General features: G+C 43.0%; 1 protein-coding gene across 9 annotated transcripts in view; it reads right to left on the bottom strand.

The window, feature by feature from the left end:
* Positions 1–22578, bottom strand: part of LOC128685412 (carbohydrate sulfotransferase 11-like) — a 102931-nt gene that overhangs the window by 32414 nt on the left and 47939 nt on the right. For all 9 annotated transcript variants that reach the window (XM_070082875.1, XM_070082872.1, XM_070082877.1 and 6 more), the window contains exon 3: positions 16607–16764. In XM_070082875.1, the coding sequence (XP_069938976.1) occupies positions 16607–16764 (158 nt within the window). The remainder of the gene's footprint in view (positions 1–16606; positions 16765–22578) is intronic.

The following is a 22578-nucleotide window of genomic DNA, read 5'->3' as shown; positions in this document are numbered from 1 at the left end:
TCAACGGTAAGAATCTAATGAAGATCTTAGGCAAAAACCATAATGTACATATTGACTTAAAACTAATAAAACTATGTTAACTGCAAACTCCTACAGAGAAAGAAAGAGAAAGACAGAAAGCCATCAAAATAAGATAACTGAGAATGTTACAAGCAATAATACACACACATCAAAACCATGCCAGGAAAAAAAAAATTATTTTAGTATGTCAGAGGGTAAAAAAAAAATAGTGAAAGCAAAGACCTTTCATTAGTGACAACAGTGGAATGACTAATAACAACAGTGGAATGACTTCAGCACACAACGCAGACTTCAGCTCGTTATTTACATCAGTGCGTAACAACAATATACACAGACTTAATTTTTTTTCATACAACCTGACACTGAAACACTAAATATAAGCAAAAGTGGCATCCTTGACACGTTAAGCGTTAAGGTAAGGTTTATCAGGAAACAGCACCGGTGTTTCCTGTCGCGGGTCTTAGCAATGTGATGACCCACAGCTGGAGTTTTTGTTCATCTGACCGAGGCCTTCTGCGGGTTACCGGTCCACTTCTTTATTTTTTTTTTCACACGTTAAAACATCTAGGGACGTTAAAAATAAACAGTCCGAGCAGACTCGATGAAACGCTTCCTAGAATTATAAGGAAATCTAGATACTAAATGGCATACCAACTAGTAAGCAAAGTACCAAATAATTCAAAGATGGAAAATTTTAACTAAAATTGAAGAGGCAGGTTGAATTCAAAGGTCGAATTACCCACAAAAATGAAAAAAAAGGCAAGTTTCTTAACAAACTTAATTTAGGATAAAGTTTAGCTCTGCGTGAAGCTTTATCATGATTTCCTAAAGCTTCTCACAGATCGAAACGTTGTCCTAATCAAAGTTTGTTCTGCAACTGTCTTTTTTTCAGGAAGAAGACAATGTATTTCCCTTCAACTACCTTTCACTTGCCTCTACGTTGATTTTGGGTCAAATGGAGATCAATTTTAGGATCAAAATCTTAAACTTCTGGAAGATAACAGCCGAAAATTAACACGGAATATGCAAGATCCCGCTTAATTATGCTAGAAAGTTTCAGATGCGGAACGCAACGTTCAGACTCCCAGAAGGCCTCAACAATGTGAAACATGGAAGACTGTTCACGAAAACCGAGACGGACGGTATAGGAGACAGACTTGAGACCTGTATCAACAAGCTCACTGACAGGAAACAGTAGGGAGTACTTGTTTTTTTTTTTTATTCGCCGGTACTTTCCCGGCCCGGGTCTTTTCCAAGAGTTGATGACCCGGCCTTGGCTCCCTATCTGGGGAGTGTCTCGAGACCTAAGTCTTCCATGGTTCCATCTTTGGGACCAACTGTCCCCAGGCCTAGCCACAGTCCCCGCCCTCACGGGGCTCGTAGGGAGAAGCTAGGCCTCTGGTCTGCCATCTGCCCCGCCCCAAAGGGGCTCGTGGGGATGACGGTCTTGTGAGCTGCAAGTGGTAGCAAGCTCAGGCTATATCTCAGGGAGTACCTGTCTCCAATTAAATGTTTATTATTATAATTGTTAATATTATTATTGCTGCCGTTGTTATTTTTTATTTTTATTATTATTATTATTAGTAGTAGTAGTAGTAGTAGTAGTAGTAACTCCAATTGGTTAGGCCCCTACGGGTCACAAATAGCACCTTGTGTGGGGGCAGATATATAGTTGCGGGTGTCACACTCCTTGAACCTTCTCGTACGGGTTAAGGTTAAGGTTTTTCAATTTAACCAATACCTTCTGGCTGGTGGTTTATGGTACCCGTGATCTTCAAGGTTGGGTTGTTTATACTTTATGGTACTGGTTACTAGTGCTGACTTTCCCTTAACATTAAAACGTACAATAACTTCCCTTTTTTTCATTTCGCTTTCAGCATTTCTGTTTGATCATGTGGTAACCGTTGTGTTTATTTGTTAGCTCTAGCTAACACAGTAATACAAAGCCGTGAAAGACTGATTTGGAGCGTACTGAAGACTGGCCGACTCCTTGTGGAAACAGGTGTCGCATGTGGCAGGAACACTTCAACCACATCCACTTGTCCCTTTCCTCAGAACTCATCAATTACACTGTTCTGCTCAATGATCCTTTGGAAGCAGTAATAAGCAGTCAGAATATTATTACCAAGAGGGGCCACCCCTCTGCCACCATCGCCACAGTACATGAATAGTCTAGGCTGTCTTCTGGATTAGATTTTTTAGATTAACCTATTCCGTCTAAATCTGAGCCTTCCAGGCTAGCCTACCTACTCCATCTAAGCTTGTACTTGCTAGGCTAGTCTATCTATTCCATATACGGCTAGGTTAGGTAAGGTTCGTCAGGAAACAAGTGTTTCCTGACACGGATCTTAGATGATGACCCGCCGTTGGAGCTTTGGTCGTCTGACCGATGCCTTCCACTGGCTTACCGGTCTACCCACTTAAAAATTATGGTTATAATTATAACCATTTGTGTTTTTTTTATTCACTGGTACTCTCCCGGCCCGGGTCTTTCCCAAGAGTGGTGACCCGGCCTTGGCTCCCTATCTGGGGAGTGTCTCGAGACCTAAGTCTCCCATGGGAGGAGGTACAAGTACCCCCTTCATCTTTGGGACCAAGTGTCCCCAGGCCTAGCCACAGTCCCCGCCCTCACGGGGCTCACAGGGAGAAGCTAGGCCTCTGGTCTGCCATCTGACCCGCCCCAAAGGGGCTCGTGGGGATGGCAGTCTTGTGAGCTGCAAGTGGTATTACGTACCTCTGTAATCTGTAAATACCTTTGTAACTTGTCATGATTGTGACCAGACCTACCTGGAGTTCATTACCTTTGTAAATTGTGAGTTCATTACCTTTGTAAATTGTGAGTTCATTACCTCTGTAACTTGCTCAGCTATCAAAACTTTGGAGTCCAGTCCCTGGACCAATCATGTACCTCTGTAATCTTTTGACTACCGCCCACAGGATGGGTATGGGGTGCATAATAAACATATTAAACTAACTAACTCTTAGTGGTAGCAAGCTCACGCCTCCATTTTTTTTTTTTTTTTTATTCGCCGGTATTCTCCCGGCCCGGGTCTTTCCCAAGTAGTGGTGACCCGGCCTTGGCTCGTATAAAAACTAAACATTTGATTTAATCTTTGTCACTTAATTGTATGTAAATAGTTTTTTAAATTAAAATTTTTAATTAATTCAAAACACTGTTATAACATAAGCTTTTATTAATAGCAGTTTATATTATATTTAAAAGTAATTTATTTTATGTCAAATATTTAAGAGCTTCAGTCATAGCTAAACGATTGGAGTTTCGGACAGTCTAATATAACGTTTCAAAATGTGTAGCCCATGTTGTTTAATTCGTCAGGGATAGACCAAGTGTTTCTGACACGAGTCTATTATGCAGTTAGCTTAAATATCTTTGTTATAATATTCGTTAGGACAGTCCTGATACATAATAATAATATCTTCATTTACTACAAGTACAAGGTATACAGTCCTAGCTGACAACAATGACATACTACTATATAGAAAGTCCCTTGTTATGCTCCGCATTTCGGGCAAATTAGGTCAGTGTCCCAGGATGCGACCCACACCCAGGTACCCATTTTACTGATGGGGAACATAGACAACAGGTGGAATGAAACACGTCCAATGTTTCTACTCCGGCTGGGAATCGAACCCAGGCCCTCGCCGTGTGAAGCGAGAGCGTCGTTAACCACCAAGCCACCAGAGCCTGGTGTTTTATTCGTCAGGAGAAAGGACAAGTCTCCTGACGCGGGTCTTATATAGTTGACCTGTTGTCTGCCGGTGAGGTAAGATTCGTCAGGAAACAGAACAAGTGTTTCCTGACGCGGGTCTTAGTCATGTGATGACCAGCTCTGTCATCTGAACGAGGCCTTCAGCTGGCTTACCGGTCCACCCCTTTAAAAATTAAAATTGTATTTATGATAGTATACTCTGTCAACATGCTTTATATTTCGTGTGACAGAGGTCTCCAAATGAACTCTTACAAGTACTTAAAGCCTAGACTTTAATCTAGTAGCTACGTATTTTAGCCTAGTGATTGTTACTTTCTCAACAGCATATTTTACTTGACACATTTCATTATGCTCTTTTCTTTCTTCAAATTAGATTTTTCAAATAATTTTTTAAACTTCTGAAAAAAAATAAATTGCATTCCATATTCACCGTTTAATGCTGCTAGTTTAACGGAGACATCCCTTCATGCTCTATGAGGCTAAGAAGAGAATTCTTATCTATTAAACAATCCTTGAACTTTCTTTTCAATATGGCAAGGTATTCTTAAAAAAAGTGAGTTTTTGGAGTGGAGGATAAAAATAGAGAGAGAAAGCCCTTTAAGACACTAACCTCATCAGTGTGGGCAGAGGTACGAGAAGCTAGATGGTTGATGTTCTCAGTATACAAACAATTTAGTTATACACAGCAATTCTGCTCTCTGCCTTTCAATTGTACCCCATGTATTTCATTGGGCGTGTTTCTTTACACCGGTTGTATATGTTCACCCATCAGTAAAATGGGTACCTGGGTGTTAGTCGACTGGTGTGGGTTGCATCCTGGGACAAAACTAACCTAATTTTCCCGAAATGCTCTGCATAACAAGCGGCTTTCTATGTATTAGTATTTCATTGATGACAGCTAGGCCTGTATGCCTTGTACATGTACTTGTAGAAATAAAGATATTATTATTATTATTATTATTATTATTATTATTATTATTATTATTATTATTATTATTATTATTATTATTATTATTAAAATTTCCACATGAGACCTATACTTCATATCAGATTTTTCCCCACCTAATTTTCCATATTTATTGTGACAGTAGTGCTCATTGCTGTGTCTCATGACATCACTGTTGGAAAGTCCCAAGGCACTGATGGTTTGTTTGCTGAATGGTCGTTACTCCACGGTAAGTCGCGCTTCTCACACTTATGCACGCACTTCAAAAAGAACAAAAAATATTCACCTCCGAATATACAATGTGACTGACCCCTGTGTCTTATTAGGCTTTCGTGAATTCTCTAATCAAAATATTTTTTTTCTTTACCTTCCTTACGCTTTGCCTCTCGTTGCAATTTTATTATTAATTTTAACGTTATTTTTATCACTTCATTATTGGAAAGCGATAAACCCGTATTGAGTCATACAGCGCCTACGGAACTGGAAGGAATCATGTTTGAGTCGAGGTACAGGCGTAGCTTCACTTCCTTAGATCAACAGACCTCTGACATCCAGGCACAACCCTTGAAGGGTCACAACTTACTATTTTTTTTTACATCGTTGAATTTACTGAGCTGTTAGCCTACCTTAGATCATTTACAAGGCAAGCGCTGTTAGCCTACCTTAGATCATTTACAAGGCAAGCGCTGTTAGCCTACCTTAGATCATTTACAAGGCAAGCGCTGTTAGCCTACCTTAGATCATTTACAAGGCAAGCGCTGTTAGCCTACCTTAGATCATTTACAAGGCAAGCGCTGTTAGCCTACCTTAGATCATTTACAAGGCAAGCGCTGTTAGCCTACCTTAGATCATTTACAGAACAAGAGCTGTAATCCTACCCTAGCTGAGTGACAGACTAAGAGTTGTTTTTCTAACCCAGGACATTTCAAAGCCCAGCCCTGTCTAAGGAATACTATACCCCTCAGCCTTCATTCCTCTCCCAGGATGCAGAATACAGCAGTCTACTAAACATCCAGATCCCTATTTACTGCTAGGTTACCAAAAGTAGTGGGTTTATTAAGGAACGATAAAAAAATAAGCACATGAAAATACAGTAGAGCAGCAGAGCCATGCTAGGTCCCCATTGTACGTAAGTTGAAATTTTCTTTAGTGTCGATTAAAGGTGATTCAACGAATTTTCTCTGATGCAGGTAGGCCCTGCGCCTTTCAGCCTCATAACAGCTGAAAGAATATTGGGGACTCGTCCCATGAGCCATCGTGTACCTATGTAATCCTTTTACTCTCCCCATCCCATATACAATCATAGGGTAACAGCCACTTCAGAATGGCCATGGAGTGTTAATTAAATAATGTTATCACCCTAAGTTATATGCTTGAAGCTGAGAGCAGTATTTCCTGGGTGACCAGTTTACCGAGATTTCTAAAGATTCAACTTTGTGGTAATGGCGTAAATTGACATTTCTGAGGCAGCACTGTACCACGGCCAACATGGAACTAAACTCAGTCATCTGAAGCGCCTCACACTTCTCTCAAGGATATACAATTCTTAAGTTTCGAGGTAGGTAAGGATTTATGTCTTGTAGGCAATACTTGTTAAATAAATGACAATAGAGTAGCGATTGAATATATAACTGTCACTGTTACATATTGCTAATCTGAATTAATGAAATATTACTACAAAATAATAATAATAATAATAATAATAATACAATAACTTCAACAACAACAAGGTGTGATTATGTGATGGTTTAAGTAGGACTAAAACGTTGTCATAAGTTTCGGTCTCCCAAATGTGAGTTATATGTGTAATGACAGTAACGAAAGACATATAGGTGAATACAAATACGAAGCTTCACGTCTGTCTTGCGCTCGGCAGACGGAGGATCGAAATTCCACCACGTTTTGCGATGAATGATCTGCATGGGTTTAGCGATTAACGTGAATTGCTATTACTGATGCGAAACGAAAAGGGTTATGATGCACAGACTGTCAGCCTGACGTCTGCGCATCAATTATGTTAGTAAGGAACTTCCAGTGTTAAGACAAGACAATTGGGAAAAATGGAAAAAAAAAAATGAGTGTCGTGAAATAATTAACATTATATTCTCGAGAAAGCGCTAAACACGTAGTGATCATAATAACACCAGGGGACTGGAAGGGAGGGGAAGGGGAAGGATAGGTGTTCTGATCTGAATACATGGGGTGAGAAAATGATAAGGGTGAAAGAAGTGACCTGCGGCATGACACGCTATCGACCAAACACGTTTAGTGAGGGAGGGAGGGTGTGTAGGTTGTGTTGTAGGCCGTGTGTTGTAGGCCGTGTGTTGTAGGCCGTGTGTTGTAGGCCGTGTGTTGTAGGCTGTGTATTGTAAGCTGTGTGTTGTAGGCTGTGTGTTGTTGTAGGCTGTGTGTTGTTATAGACTGTGTTGTTGTAGATTGTGTGTTGTTGTAGGCTGTGTAGGAGACAGCTGGTGAGGGTACCATTGCTGTACACCATCAAAACCACCACCAACACCACCACCACAACCATCACTATCACCATTACCTACACTACCACCACAATTTACACCACCACCACCACCGTCATCACTACCCCCACTAACTACACTACCCCCACTACCTACACTACCACCACTACCTACACCATCATCACTACCCGTATGTGAAAGTTGCAGCAAGAAGCAAGAGGTCCACTCATGGGACAAAAGGGGTCATAAAGGAGAATGACTAGAGGCTTATATACATACATACATATATATATATATATATATATATATATATATATATATATATATATATATATATATATATATATATATATATGTCGTGCCGAATAGGCAGAACTTGCGATCTTGGCATAAATAGCAACGCTCATCTTGCCATATAGGACAAGTAAAAATTTGTGTATGCAATAATATCGCCAAAATCATTCTGAACCTAACGAAAAAAATATATTTGATTGTATTTGTTTAGTATTAAGTTAATGTAAACGCATTTAAAATATATTTAGTTGGGTTAGGCTAAAATAAATTGCTCTTGCTATAATAAGGTTAGATAAGTTTTCTAAGATACTTTTGGTGCAAAATTAAAAAAAAATGCATTAACATTAATGAAAAAAATACATCTTTAAACGTATAAGAAAAAATTTCAGAAAGGACTAAATTTTAAATGAGTTCTTGCTAATTGACCAGTTTTACATATTCGGCACGACATATATATATATATATATATATATATATATATATATATATATATATATATATATATATATATATATATATATATATATATATATATATATATATATATATTTATATATATATATATATATATATATATATATATATATATATATATATATATATATATATATATATATATATATATTTTATATGTGTGTGTGTGTGTGTGTGTGCACTCACCTAACTGTGGTTGCAGGGGTTTAGTCACAGCTCCTGACGCCGCCTTTTCACTGGTTGCTACTAGGTCCTCTCTCTCCCTGCTTCATGAGCTTGATCATACCTCTTCTTAAAGCTATGTATGGTACTTGCCTCCACTACCTCACTTTCCAGACTATTCCACTTCCTGTCAGCTCTATGACTGAAGAAATACTTCCTAACATCCATGTGAGTCATCTGGGTCTTCAATTTCCAACTGTGATAACTTGTTGCCGTGTCTCATCTCTGGAACATCCTGTTTCTGTCCACCTTGTCCATTCCTCTCAGTATTTTATATGTCGTTATAATGTCCTCCCTGTCCCTGCTGTCCTCCTGTGTCGTCAGGTCAAGTTCCCATAACCACTCCTCGTAGGACATACCCCTTAGCTCCGGGACTTATCTCGCTGCAAACCTTTGTACTTTCACTAATTTGCTGACGTGCTTGGGCAGGTGTGGGTTCCAAACAGGTGATGCATACTCCAATATAGGCCTGACGTACACGGTGTACAGGGTGCGGAACGACTCCTTACCGAGATGTCGGAATGCTATTCTTAGGTTCGCCAGTCGTCCATATGTTGCAGCAGCTATTTGGTTGATGTGCACTTCAGAAGATGTGCCTGGTATATTAAACACTCCAAGGTGCTTTTCCTTGAATGAGGTTTGTAACCTTTGGCCCCTTAGACTGTATTCTGTCTGCTGTCGTCTTTGCCCTTCCCTGAACTTCATAACTTTGCACTTGGTGGGGTTGAACTCCAGGAGCCAGTTGCTGGACCAGGTCTGCAGCCTGTCCAGATCCCTCTGTAGCCCTGCCTTGTCTTCTCCTGTCTGAATTCTCCTCATTAACTTCACATAGTCTGCAAACAAGGGCACTTTTGAGTCTATTCCTTCCGTCATGTCGTTCACATCTACCAGAAAGAGCACTGGGCCTAGGACTGACCCCTTTGGAATCCCGCTCGTTACAAGCGCCCGCTCTGACACCTCATCACGTACCATGACTCGCTGATGCATTCCTGTCAGGTATTTTCTGATCCATTGCAGTGCCTTCCCTATTATACCTGCCTGGTCCTCCACCTTTTGCACTAATCTCGTGTGTGGAGCTGTGTCAAAAGCTTTCTTGCAGTCCATGAAATTGCAGTCTACCCACCCCTCTCTCTCTTGTCTTACTGCTGTCGCCTTGTTAGGTAAGACACATATGCAACAGTTAGGTATCTTTATATCGAAACGTTTCGCCTACACAGTAGGCTTCTTCAGTCGAGTACAGAAAAGTTGATAGAAGCAGAAGATACTTGAAGACGATGTAATCAGTCCATCACCCTTAAAGTTTTGAGGTGGTCAGTCCCTCAGTCTGGAGAAGAGCATTGTTCCATAGTCTGTCGCCTTGTCATAGAACTCTAGTAGCTTCGTGACACAAGATTTCTCACCTCTGAATCCGTGCTAGTTGTCGTTTATTAGCTCATTCCTTTCTAGATGGTACACCACTCTTCTCCTGATAATCTTCTCCATGACTTTGCATACAATACATGTCAGTGACACTGGTCTGTAGTTCAATGCTGTGGGTCTGTCTCCTTTAAAAAATTCAATTACACTTTCTGTCTTCAATACTTCGGGTAGTCGTCTTGTTTCAACAAATGTGTTAAAGATTGTTTATAAATATATATATATATATATATATATATATATATTATATATTATATATATTATATAATATATTGAGGTGGTTCGGACATGTAGAGAGAATGGAGCGAAACAGAATGACTTCAAGAGTGTATCAGTCTGTAGTGGAAGGAAGGCGGGGTAGGGGTCGGCCTAGGAAAGGTTGGAGAGTGGGGGTAAAGGAGGTTTTGTGTGCGAGGGGCTTAGACTTCCAGCAGGCATGCGTGAGCGTGTTTGATAGGAGTGAATGGAGACAAATGGTTTTTAATACTTGACGTGCTGTTGGAGTGTGAGCAAAGTAACATTTATGAAGGGGTTCAGGGAAACCGGCAGGCTGGACTTGAGTCCTGGAGATGGGAAGTACAGTGCCTGCACTCTGAACGAGGGGTGTTAATGTTGCAGTTTAAAAACTGTAGTGTAAAGCACCCTTCTGGCAAGACAGTGATGGAGTGAATGATGGTGAAAGTTTTTCTTTTTCGGGCCACCCTGCCTTGGTGGGAATCGGCCAGTGTGATGATAATGATAATGATTGATATATATATATATATATATATATATATATATATATATATATATATATATATATATATATATATATATATATATATATGTAATGGAGAGAGAGAGAGAGAAGGAGAAAGGCAGCAGGCGCCCTTGTGTAGTGATAATTATGGCAGCATAATTAGCAGTTTCAGGGCCAAACTTTCGCATGTAATGGACTACCCAGAACCTGATATACGGAAGAAATCTGATAACGACAGAGGAAGAGCAACGAACACGGAGAAATGAAGGAAAGAACTCCAGGTGTGAGGTTCTAATTCCTCTGCAGGACATTTGGAGGGGTCACTGAGTGTCGCTGCTCGGGTACCTGAGTGTCACTGCTCGGGTACCTGAGTGTCACTGCTCGGGTACCTGAGTGTCACTGCTCGGGTACCTGAGTGTCACTGCTCGGGTACCTGAGTGTCACTGCTCGGGTACATGAGTGTCACTGCTCGGGTACCTGAGTGTCACTGCTCTGGTACCTGAGTGTCACTGTTCGGGTACCTGAGTGTCACTGCTCGGGTACCTGAGTATCACTGCTCGGGTACCTGAGTGTCACTGCTCGGGTACCTGAGTGTCACTGCTCGGGTACCTGAGTGTCACTGCTCGGGTACCTGAGTGTCACTGCTCGGGTACCTGAGTGTCACTGTTCGGGTACCTGAGTGTCACTGCTCTGGTACCTGAGTGTCACTGTTCGGGTACCTGAGTGTCACTGCTCGGCACCTGAGTGTCACTGTTCGGGTACCTGAGTGTCACTGCTCGGGCACCTGAGTGTCACTGTTCGGGTGCCTGAGTGTCACTGCTCGGGTACCTGAGTGTCACTGCTCTGGTACCTGAGTGTCACTGCTCGGGTACCTGAGTGTCACTGCTCGGGTACCTGAGTGTCACTGTTCGGGTACCTGAGTGTCACTGCTCTGGTACCTGAGTGTCACTGCTCGGGTACCTGAGTGTCACTGCTCGGGTACCTGAGTATCACTGCTCGGGTACCTGAGTGTCACTGTTCGGGTACCTGAGTGTCACTGCTCTGGTACCTGAGTGTCACTGCTCGGGTACCTGAGTGTCACTGCTCGGGTACCTGAGTATCACTGCTCGGGTACCTGAGTGTCACTGCTCGGGTACCTGAGTGTCACTGCTCGGGTACCTGAGTGTCACTGCTCAGGTACCTGAGTGTCACTGCTCGGGTACCTGAGTGTCACTGTTCGGGTGCCTGAGTGTCACTGCTCGGGTACCTGAGTGTCACTGTTCGGGTGCCTGAGTGTCACTGCTCGGGTACCTGAGTGTCACTGCTCGGGTACCTGAGTGTCACTGTTCGGGTACCTGAGTGTCACTGCTCGGGTACCTGAGTGTCACTGTTCGGGTACCTGAGTGTCACTGCTCGGGTACCTGAGTGTCACTGCTCGGGTACCTGAGTATCACTGCTCGGGTACCTGAGTGTCACTGCTCGGGTACCTGAGTGTCACTGCTCGGGTACCTGAGTGTCACTGTTCGGGTACCTGAGTGTCACTGTTCGGGTACCTGAGTGTCACTGTTCGGGTACCTGAGTGTCACTGTTCGGGTACCTGAGTGTCACTGCTCGGGTACCTGAGTATCACTGCTCGGATACCTGAGTGCCGCTACTCGGGTACCTGAGTGTCACTGCTCGGACACCTCAGTATCACTGCTTGGACACCTGAGTATCACTGCTTGGACACCTGAGTATCACTGCTTGGAAACCTGAGTGTCACTGCTTGGACACCTGAGTATCACTGCTCGGACACCTGAGTATCACTGCTTGGACACCTGAGTGTCACTGCTTGGACACCTGAGTATCACTGCTTGGACACCTGAGTGTCACTGCTTGGACACCTGAGTATCACTGCTTGGACACCTGAGTATCACTGCTTGGACACCTCAGTATCACTGCTCGGACACCTGAGTATCACTGCTCGGACACTTGAGTATCACTGCTCGGACACCTGAGTATCACTGCTCGGACACCTGAGTATCACTGCTCGGACACCTCAGTATCACTGCTCGGACACCTGAGTGTCACTGTTCGGGTACCTGAGTGTCACTGTTCGGGTACCTGAGTGTCACTGTTCGGGTACCTGAGTGTCACTGCTCGGGTACCTGAGTATCACTGCTCGGATACCTGAGTGCCGCTACTCGGGTACCTGAGTGTCACTGCTCGGACACCTCAGTATCACTGCTTGGACACCTGAGTGTCACTGCTCGGACACCTGAGTATCACTGCTTGGACACCTGAGTATCACTGCTCGGACACCTGAGTATCACTGCTTGGACACCTGAGTATCACTGCTCGGACACCTGAGTGTCACTGCTCGGACACCTCAGTATCACTGCTCGGACACCTGAGTGTCACTGCTCGGACACCTCAGTATCACTGCTTGGACACCTGAGTATCACTGCTTGGACACCTGAGTATCACTGCTCGGACACCTGAGTATCACTGCTTGGACACCTGAGTATCACTGCTCGGACACCTGAGTGTCACTGCTCGGACACCTGAGTATCACTGCTCGGACACCTGAGTGTCACTGCTCGGACACCTGAGTGTCACTGCTCGGACACCTGAGTATCACTGCTTGGACACCTGAGAATTACTGCTTGGACACCTCAGTATCACTGCTTGGACACCTGAGTATCACTGCTTGGACACCTGAGTATCACTGCTTGGACACCTGAGTGTCACTGCTTGGACACCTGAGTATCACTGCTCGGACACCTGAGTATCACTGCTTGGACACCTGAGTGTCACTGCTTGGACACCTGAGTATCACTGCTTGGACACCTGAGTGTCACTGCTTGGACACCTGAGTATCACTGCTTGGACACCTGAGTATCACTGCTTGGACACCTCAGTATCACTGCTCGGACACCTGAGTGTCACTGCTCGGACACCTCAGTATCACTGCTTGGACACCTGAGTATCACTGCTCGGACACCTGAGTATCACTGCTTGGACACCTGAGTATCACTGCTCGGACACCTGAGTGTCACTGCTCGGACACCTGAGTATCACTGCTCGGACACCTCAGTATCACTGCTCGGACACCTGAGTGTCACTGCTCGGACACCTCAGTATCACTGCTTGGACACCTGAGTATCACTGCTTGGACACCTGAGTATCACTGCTCGGACACCTGAGTATCACTGCTTGGACACCTGAGTATCACTGCTCGGACACCTCAGTATCACTGCTCGGACACCTGAGTATCACTGTTCGGACACCTGAGTATCACTGCTCGGACACCTGAGTATCACTGCTTAGACACCTGAGTGTCACTGCTTGGACGCCTGAGTGTCACTGCTCGGACACCTGAGTATCACTGCTCGGACACCTGAGTATCACTGCTCGGACACCTGAGTGTCACTGCTTGGACGCCTGAGTGTCACTGCTCGGACACCTGAGTGTCACTGCTCGGACACCTGAGTGTCACTGCTCGGACACCTGAGTATCACTGCTCGGACACCTGAGTATCACTGCTCGGAACCCTGAGTATCACTGCTCGGACCCCTGAGTGTCGCTGTTCGGACACCTGAGTGTCGCTGTTCGGACACCTGAGTTTCGCTGTTCGGACACCTGAGTGTCGCTGTTCGGACACCTGAGTGTCGCTGTTCGGACACCTGAGTGTCGCTGTTCGGACACCTGAGTGTCGCTGTTCGGACACCTGAGTGTCGCTGTTCGGACACCTGAGTGTCGCTGTTCGGACACCTGAGTGTCGCTGTTCGGACACCTGAGTGTCGCTGTTCGGACACCTGGATAATAAATGCAAGACTTTCTCAGGTGTTGCAGTGGAGGGGGGCGGGGGTGCGGAAGAGCTGATGAAAATGAGATGTGGAAGGGGTGATAAAAATTTTTGTGGAAGGGGTAATGAAAATAAGTGTGGAAGGGGTGATGAAAGTGAGCATGGCGTGGGATTCCTTGGAGATATGACGGTTGGGTGGTAAGACGTATATTGACAAAGTCGTCAAGGGAAGCCCAGGCCTAACTGTCTCGCCTTATGCCTATACTGGAACTGAGGAGGCCTGCAGGCAAGCGCTTACATATATAATATGCGTGATACAACTTACGATATATTACACAAGTATATTACATAGAAATTCAGTAACCCTACTGACATGAGTGTGGAAGGGGTGATGAAAATGAGGTGTGGAAGAGGGTGAAGGGTATTAGAACCTCCAGTTATGCAGTATGAGCGTCAAACTTATTTTTCAGTTATCAACATTTAACAGTTCACAACAGTGTCTTGTAGATCCCTCCACTGCCTCGACCCCTCCAGTCTTACATTTCATCCATTTATTCTCAACTACTGTGATTCACAGTCTCTCTCTCTCTCTCTCTCTCTCTCTCTCTCTCTCTATATATATATATATATATATATATATATATATATATATATATATATATATATATATATATATATATATATATATATATATATATATATATATGCAATAAGATCACAGTAAACAGGTGATTTCAGAATATGCAAAACAACCACTCTGAAAGAATAGAGAAATTCCAAGCGCTTTCGTGACTACTCACATTATCAAGGAACTTGATAATGTGAGTAGTCACGAAAGCGCTTGGAATATACACGAAATATACACAAACACTGATCTCTGGCTGAAGGAGACTCGAACCTAGCGCATGCTACACGCCAAGGTATTGGTCCAGTGTGGGTAGATTGGTAAAGCACTGCGTACCTCGTCCTAAGGTTCGTAGGTTCGAGTCTCCTTCAGCCAGAGATCAGTGTTTGTGTAGCATGCGCTACACGTTTGATCCAAGGCAGTCAGCTTTCAGGGAGAAGGATATATATATATATATATATATATATATATATATATATATATATATACACTGAAAAACAATATCATCATCATCTTTGACAACTCTCATAAACTTGCTAAATAAGCACTATGACAAGCGCAAAACAACAGTGTTGAGAAAACACATATTGGCCCCAGATGTGCCAAGCAACTCAAGGCTTCCTACCCCCCGTCCCTTTACCTGAACACGCATAATATTTTTTAACTACTCTGCCAGGACGTAAAAGTTACTCGTAATGGGTATTTTCCTCCTGGCCCCTGGCCCGAGCTCTTCTTCAGGTGCATATTAATGAACCTGCAAGGATAGCCCAATATAAATGCCCTGAATAATTATTTTTTTCTAATCACAAGAAAAATAGAAAAGGGTCATACAGGAATGAGGAAAATAATTACATGAATGTGTGTGCAGGTGATGAGCAAAATGATGGTTAAACCAAGCAAGGAATTATACCAAGCAAAGAATTAAACCAAGCAAGGAATTAAACCAAGCAAGGAATTAAACCAAGCAAGGAATTAAACCAAGCAAGGAATTAAACCAAGCATGGAATTAAATCAAGGAAGGAATTAAACCAAGGAAGGAATTAAATCAAGCAAGGAATTAAACCAAGCAAGGAATTAAACCAAGCAAGGAATTAAATCAAGGAAGGAATTAAACCAAGGAAGGAATTAAACCAAGCCAGGAATTAAACCAAACCAGGAATTAAACCAAGCAAGGAATTAAACCAAGCAAGAAATTAAACCAAGCAAGGAATTAAACCAAGCAAGGAATTAAACCAAGCAAAGAATTAAATCAAGGAAGGAATTAAACCAAGCAAGGAATTAAATCAAGCAAGGAATTAAACCAAGCAATGAATTAAACCAAGCAAGGAATTAAATCAAGCAAGGAATTAAACCAAGGAAGGAATTAAACCAAGCCAGGAATTAAACCAAACCAGAAATTAAACCAAGCAAGGAATTAAACCAAGCAAGGAATTAAACCAAGGAAGGAATTAAACCAAGCAAGGAATTAAACCAAGCAAGGAATTAAACCAAGGAAGGAATTAAACCAAGCAAGGAATTAAACCAAGCAAGGAATTAAACCAAGCAAGGAATTAAAGCAAATGGAGCAGACTATCCTAGAAACAGACGATCGAATTTACCTTAGATAATTGTCAAGTGAAGGAGATTTCTAAAAGTGTAAATAAACCTCCTGAAGAATATAGATCCCATGGTCATATCTTGTGACTTTCAATTATTATTATTAGAATTATATTCACGGGGAAGAGCTGAACTACAACTTTATTGTCAAGACGGTGACTTCCTCAACGAGGCGGAGAATCATGAATCCCAGTCAATGAAATCTTGAAAATAATAAGACTGTTTATTCAGGAAGATGTGAAACCCAGAGCACAGTTCTTCTCCTGTAACTACAATTAGCTAGTAAGTCACTGCATAGTAAATCCCACCTCTTGAGTGTGAACCAGTCAGAGTACTGGAGCTTGCCTTGTTGCTGGTCTGACTTGCGTATGTACTCGTCCTGGCTCATATACACGTCGTAGGTCTGACACACGTCGTGGGCCAGTTGCACTCGCTCCTGGTACTCTTGACGCAAGGCTGCCTCATTCTGTTATGGAGACATACATCTGTTAGAACCAGTTGAATCTCTGATGAACAGGTGTTATGTTGGATAGAATTCTTAACATATGCAATAAAGATAACAATACCGTTACTGGAAGAACAAACATGAAAGACGACGAAATTTCGCTCCGTTCTGAACCATTATAAATTCTCGTTTGAGTCTTCTAATTCATCTCAGATTTGTTGGTCAGCTGAGTATGTGAGGGGTGACTTTGGTTTGTCAGTTGAACAGGGAAGCACAAAATATTTTGCATGTAAATAAAACACTTGAAACTGTATGAATTCAGTACCGAGCATGAGACTTTATCAGTATACATGTGTGTGTATGTGTGTGTGTGTGTGTGTGTATTTATATATATTTATATATATATATATATATATATATATATATATATATACATATATATATATATATATATATATATATATATATATATATATATATATATATATATATATATATATACATGTATATATATTCAGTAACAACAAACACTGCGACTAACCGAGGATTCAAACCCATGTCGTTTTGTTCCTGTCTCGTAGTGAGCGAAAATTACATGACGCTCTAACCCACCGGATCACACAATCCTACAAGAATCAAGCACCCAGTAGAGCTAGGTGTTTTATCTTGATCCATGGACATACGGTGGTGTGGGTGCCTCTGAGCTAATTTCATTTTAATCCTCGTTTGGTGTACTAGCCTCCACAAGCAGTATATATATATATATATATATATATATATATATATATATATATATATATATATATATATATATATATATATATATATATATATATATATATATATATATATATATATATTATTGTGACCACGAACAAGTGGTATTGAATCAATAACAACATTGCGACTAGCTGAGGATTCGACGTAAAAAGTACTTTTTATTAGAGTTGTCTGCAGGTGTCGTGTTCATGATGCCCAGTACTCCCCTCCAGCACTCACTGTTAAAATGGCACGAAAACTGGAGATTAATACACGTTGGCTATAAGAGCACTTTTCTTCAAAGGTCAGACTTCAAATCCTATAGGCTCAAGAAAAAAACTATTATAGCTCTTCTCTTGGTCCTAGTATCGTGATGAGAGCAGTAATACATGAGATCATCTTTGTTAGTTGGCTTATGCATAACAGAAATCTAGGGTATAACCGATTTTGTGCATGACATCAAGAAACAGGAATTAGCCCTCTTCATTTCTCGGGTAAACTTGAAGGACAAGTCTCCACTGATACTGAAGAGAAAGTTCTGATTATTTTATGTGGGCATGAAACGCTCAGCCTCCAAGCACTGACGGGAAGGCCCATGGCCATCACAAAACATTGCCTGTATCTGGCATCATAGAATTTGAAATAGGTGAAATGCTACTAGGTCCTGGTGAGGGAGAATGAGATCCATGCTACCTCCGATCTTCTGTAGTAGCGTCAGTACGATGATATTCTAGAGTTGCACTAGTGTGTTACATTGTCAGTATACATGTACCAGGTTCCTGTAATGTGAATCTGATACACAGGGGTTGTTCTTAGGTGTGTGTATGTGTATTCTTATGTGTATGTGTAATGTTCTGATATCGATGAAGTATATTTGTGTGCTCCTAAGTATATGTGGTACACATCTTTCTTATTGATGAAGTGTGTATGTGTGTGTGTATGTGTATACTACAGAGGTACTACTCAGTGGTAATCAATGTTCTACACGGTTGTAGTGCTTGATGTATCATTATTTTATCGTACTGTGTGATCTAGCTTACCGAGCACTTTCATCTCATCACGTGACATGCCTGTGACTGGTATCGAGGGTTCTTCCACTCAGCGGTAGCTGTCATCTCTCCCCAATTTCTCCCCGTAGCTGCCATTTCTCCCCAATTTCTCCCCGTAGCTGCCATTTCTCCCCAATTTCTCCCCGTAGCTGCCATTTCTCCCCAATTTCTCCCCGTAGCTGCCATTTCTCCCCAATTTCTCCCCGTAGCTGCCATTTCTCCCCAATTTCTCCCCGTAGCTGCCATCTCTCCCCAATTTCCCCACAAAACTATAGTGTTCACAGCAGGTTTTATCAGACTTACTCTGGGTTACTATGTTCGTGAGTGAATTTCATTAGTTACTGGCATTGTGAAGACTTCCATTATGGTAATTTGCTGTGAAGATAATAGGTGATATCCTAGTTTTTATAGCTCGTTATATATGCAAATTTGCACACAAATTCTTGTTTGTAATTATGCAACTTATTTGTCTGAAAGTGCAATTTGACCTCTTCTTCAGAAGCATTAACCTAAAAGACCGTCAGCACCAGCACGGCTGTCAGAGACCGTCAGCACCAGCATGGCTGTCAGAGACCGTCAGCAGCAGCATGGCTGTTAAAGACCGTCAGCAGCAGCATGACTGTCAAAGACCGTCAGCAGGAGCATGGCTGTCAGAGACCGTCAGCAGGAGCATGGCTGTCAAAGACCGTCAGCAGGAGCATGGCTGTCAAAGACCGTCAGCACCAGTACGGCTGTCAGAGACCGTCAGCAGCAGCATGGCTGTCAAAGACCGTCAGCAGGAGCATGGCTGTCAAAGACCGTCAGCAGCAGCATGACTGTCAAAGACCGTCAGCACCAGCATGGCTGTCAGAGACCGTCAGCAGCAGCATGGCTGTCAAAGACCGTCAGCAGGAGCATGGCTGTCAAAGACCGTTAGCAGCAGCATGACTGTCAAAAACTGGTACTAAGCTTAGTGACCCGAACTGTAAAAAAAAAAAAAAGTCCGCTTTTGCAGAGATAAATCATTATATTTACGTATGTTGAGGTTAGAGTAAAGAGACGTAAATGCAAGTACGCAAATACATGATAGTATATTGGAATGCATAAAAATATAAGTCAGTGTATGGTAGTGTAAGAGTGTGACAGTATATGGGATAGACGGCCAGCAGAAGACTTTACGGTCTATATACTGTAGTGTAGAGTTTATCTGCCGAGGACTAATTATAGGTCTGGTCTGGGACCGGCCGTGGGGGACGATAAGCCCAGGAATCAGCAACAGGTATATACATTCTAGCTTCATCTATCACTGTCCAGGAGGAAAATTGTCCATTAAGAACCTCTAACATTGTCCGGGAAGATGACTGCCCATTAAGAATATTAAGATGGCTGTGGAATCCCTTGAAAAGACTCCTTCTGATAAGAGTCCCTTTCGAAAGCCCTTTGAGGCTAATCCGTCTTCTCTGTACCCGGGCGCAAGAGATAAGAATCCCTAATATCTTTCTGCATGACACGGACACATTCTTCACGGACTAATACTACTGTCAAGACGAAACACAAGAGAGCCGCTGTGATGAATGTTCAACACTCTTAACCTTATCTCCATTTAAGATGGGGTGAAAAAAATTAACAAGGGGATGGTACACTATAAGGCCCCTTGTTGGATAAGCACTGCGACCCTGACACACGATCCATCTCGCGTAACTTCGTCAAAGTAATTTTAAGCTCATCTAGATGCGTATGTAGATGTGTTGGTTGATTAGACTCTTCAGACAGTATTAATGAAAATGTCTTGAAGGGGAGAGGCACTGATAGCCAGGATCATAAGATGGAGGCGTCAGCTACCGCGGTAACGTTTATAGTATTATTTTTTGTTGTGGCGAATTGTTGATGGTTCGGACATTAAATGTATTCATGGCATCTGTCTTACTATCATATTTCAATTAGCAATGTTGCCGCTGGTGCTGCTGGTGCTGCTGGTGCTGCCGCTGGCACTGCAGCCGCTGCCGCCGCCGTTACTGCTGCCGCTGCTTCTTTTGTTGCTGTTTCTGCTGTTTATAGTGTTACTTCTGTTCCTGATTATGTTGCTCCTGTTGCTACTGATACCACTGATGTTCCTGTTGGTCTGCTGCTGCTTCTGTTGTTGCTGCAAGGCACACTGTGTCGTTAAGACACAGAGGCGCTCCAGAGATAAAGCGCAACAGGCATTTCACCTCTGGAGCGCCACAGTGAGGCTCTGAAACAGGAAGGAGGCTGCCCGTGGGTCTACTAGTGAGGCTGAGCACTCACTGTACATACCCAGGTATAGTTTCGCGCTAGTTGTCTGCCAGTTTTTAAGGGATAGATCGTGATTCTATCGACGTCTATCAGGATTACCGGGATGGTGGGATTACTGGGAATCAAGGTCTCTCAGCCGGGTAGTCAATCGTAGCGAGGCTCCTCTTGATCTTGATGTTGTGTTCGTTGTACCTTGTATGTGAACCTTTGGAACTTGCACATTTTAGACCATGCAGACCATATTGGTCAGTTACTGTCTTGCCGCATATATATTCAATGTACAGTGCTAGTCATGGCATTATGCCGGATAAGCGCCCCGGCATAATGCCGTGACGAAAATCAAAGGCCTACCATATAGGGGGGTCTTTTTTCGTCAGTGCATTATGCCGGGTAGCAGCTATTAGCATGACGTCACGGCCTGCTGCCACACTCTACAGCGACTCCTCAGTGTTCACGTGGCTGCCATGGTGAGAGGAAGTGTTGAACTTTTGTCTCTCATCTGCCCCAACTTTTGTCCGGTGTTCCCTTTGGTTTTGGGGCTATACATGATTATGGGTAAAAGGAAGTCTTTAACACTTGAAACTATAGCTCAAATCACAGAACTTTACAAAGCTATGCACCAAACGAAAGAAATAGTGGAGAATGTTGGCGTGTGTGTGAGCGTTCAGTGAGGAACTGGGTGCAGCGTTTCAAGGCTGCTGGTGGCGTCCAGTTACAGTCTGCCAAACCTCGGTAGACTGGTCCCTCGAAGAATACATCTGCTTGTACCTTAACTGTGTTAAAGAAGCAGTTAGAGAGTGCATCTAAGATAACTGCTATAGAATTGAAAGCAAAGAACCCACATCTTCTCTCAGAGGTGTCTGTAAGAACTGTTAACAGACGTGTGTCAGAACTGGGCTACAGTAGCCACCGCCAGGTTAAGAAACCAATCCTCTCCAAGCCACAGAAGCAACGTAGGCTGGATTATGCAAAGAAATATTTTCACTGGAATCCTCAACAGTGGTCTGAAGTACTTTGGAGTGATGACGCAACCTTCACTGTCACCTGTAACTGTGGGGGCCATGTGTACCGACCCAGAGGTAGTGACCTGCTAGACCCATGCTAAACCTGTGGGACCACCAAACACCCAGACTCGCTCATGGTTTGGAGGTGTTTCAGTGCTCAGAGTGTTGGTGAACTCATTGTGCTTCCCCAAAACCAGTATAAAAACCAGTATAATTACCTGGAGTTATTGTGTGACAATTTACATGAGGCCTTTGACAAGTATGGGGGCTACAGTTTTTATGCAGGACAGTGCACCGTGTCATACCTCCAAATCTGTACTTCAGTGGCTTAAGGACTGTGAAGTGAGGTTCATTAATGACTGGCCAGGCAATTTCCCAGACCTAAACCCTACTGAGAACCTCTGGTCAATAGTGAAATGAAGTTTACTGGGCAAGGATATCAGTTCCATCCAGCGGCTGGAGGCTGCTCTACATGAGGCATGGAATGATATACCTCCCCAAACCCTCAAGAATTTGTGAGAGTCTTCCTACACAGTTGAGGGATGTGATTAAGCGATAAGGATGCAGCATCAAGTATTAAAACCTCAGTAAATGTGCAAATATATATTTTTTAATCTTTCATTGTATGAGTTTGTGTTTTGGTACGTGTGCGGGGAACGGGCGGCATAATGTCGTGACTAGCACTGTATATACCTGGAGTTTACCTGGAGAGAGTTTCGGGGGTCAACGCCCCCGCGGCCCGGTCTGTGACCAGGCCTCCTGGTGGATCA

The sequence above is a fragment of the Cherax quadricarinatus genome, chromosome 8 (assembly GCF_038502225.1).
Source record: "Cherax quadricarinatus isolate ZL_2023a chromosome 8, ASM3850222v1, whole genome shotgun sequence".
NCBI lineage: Eukaryota > Metazoa > Arthropoda > Malacostraca > Decapoda > Parastacidae > Cherax > Cherax quadricarinatus.
The sequence above is the reverse complement of the archived record's forward strand: the minus strand, read 5'-3'. Positions and strand labels throughout refer to the sequence as shown.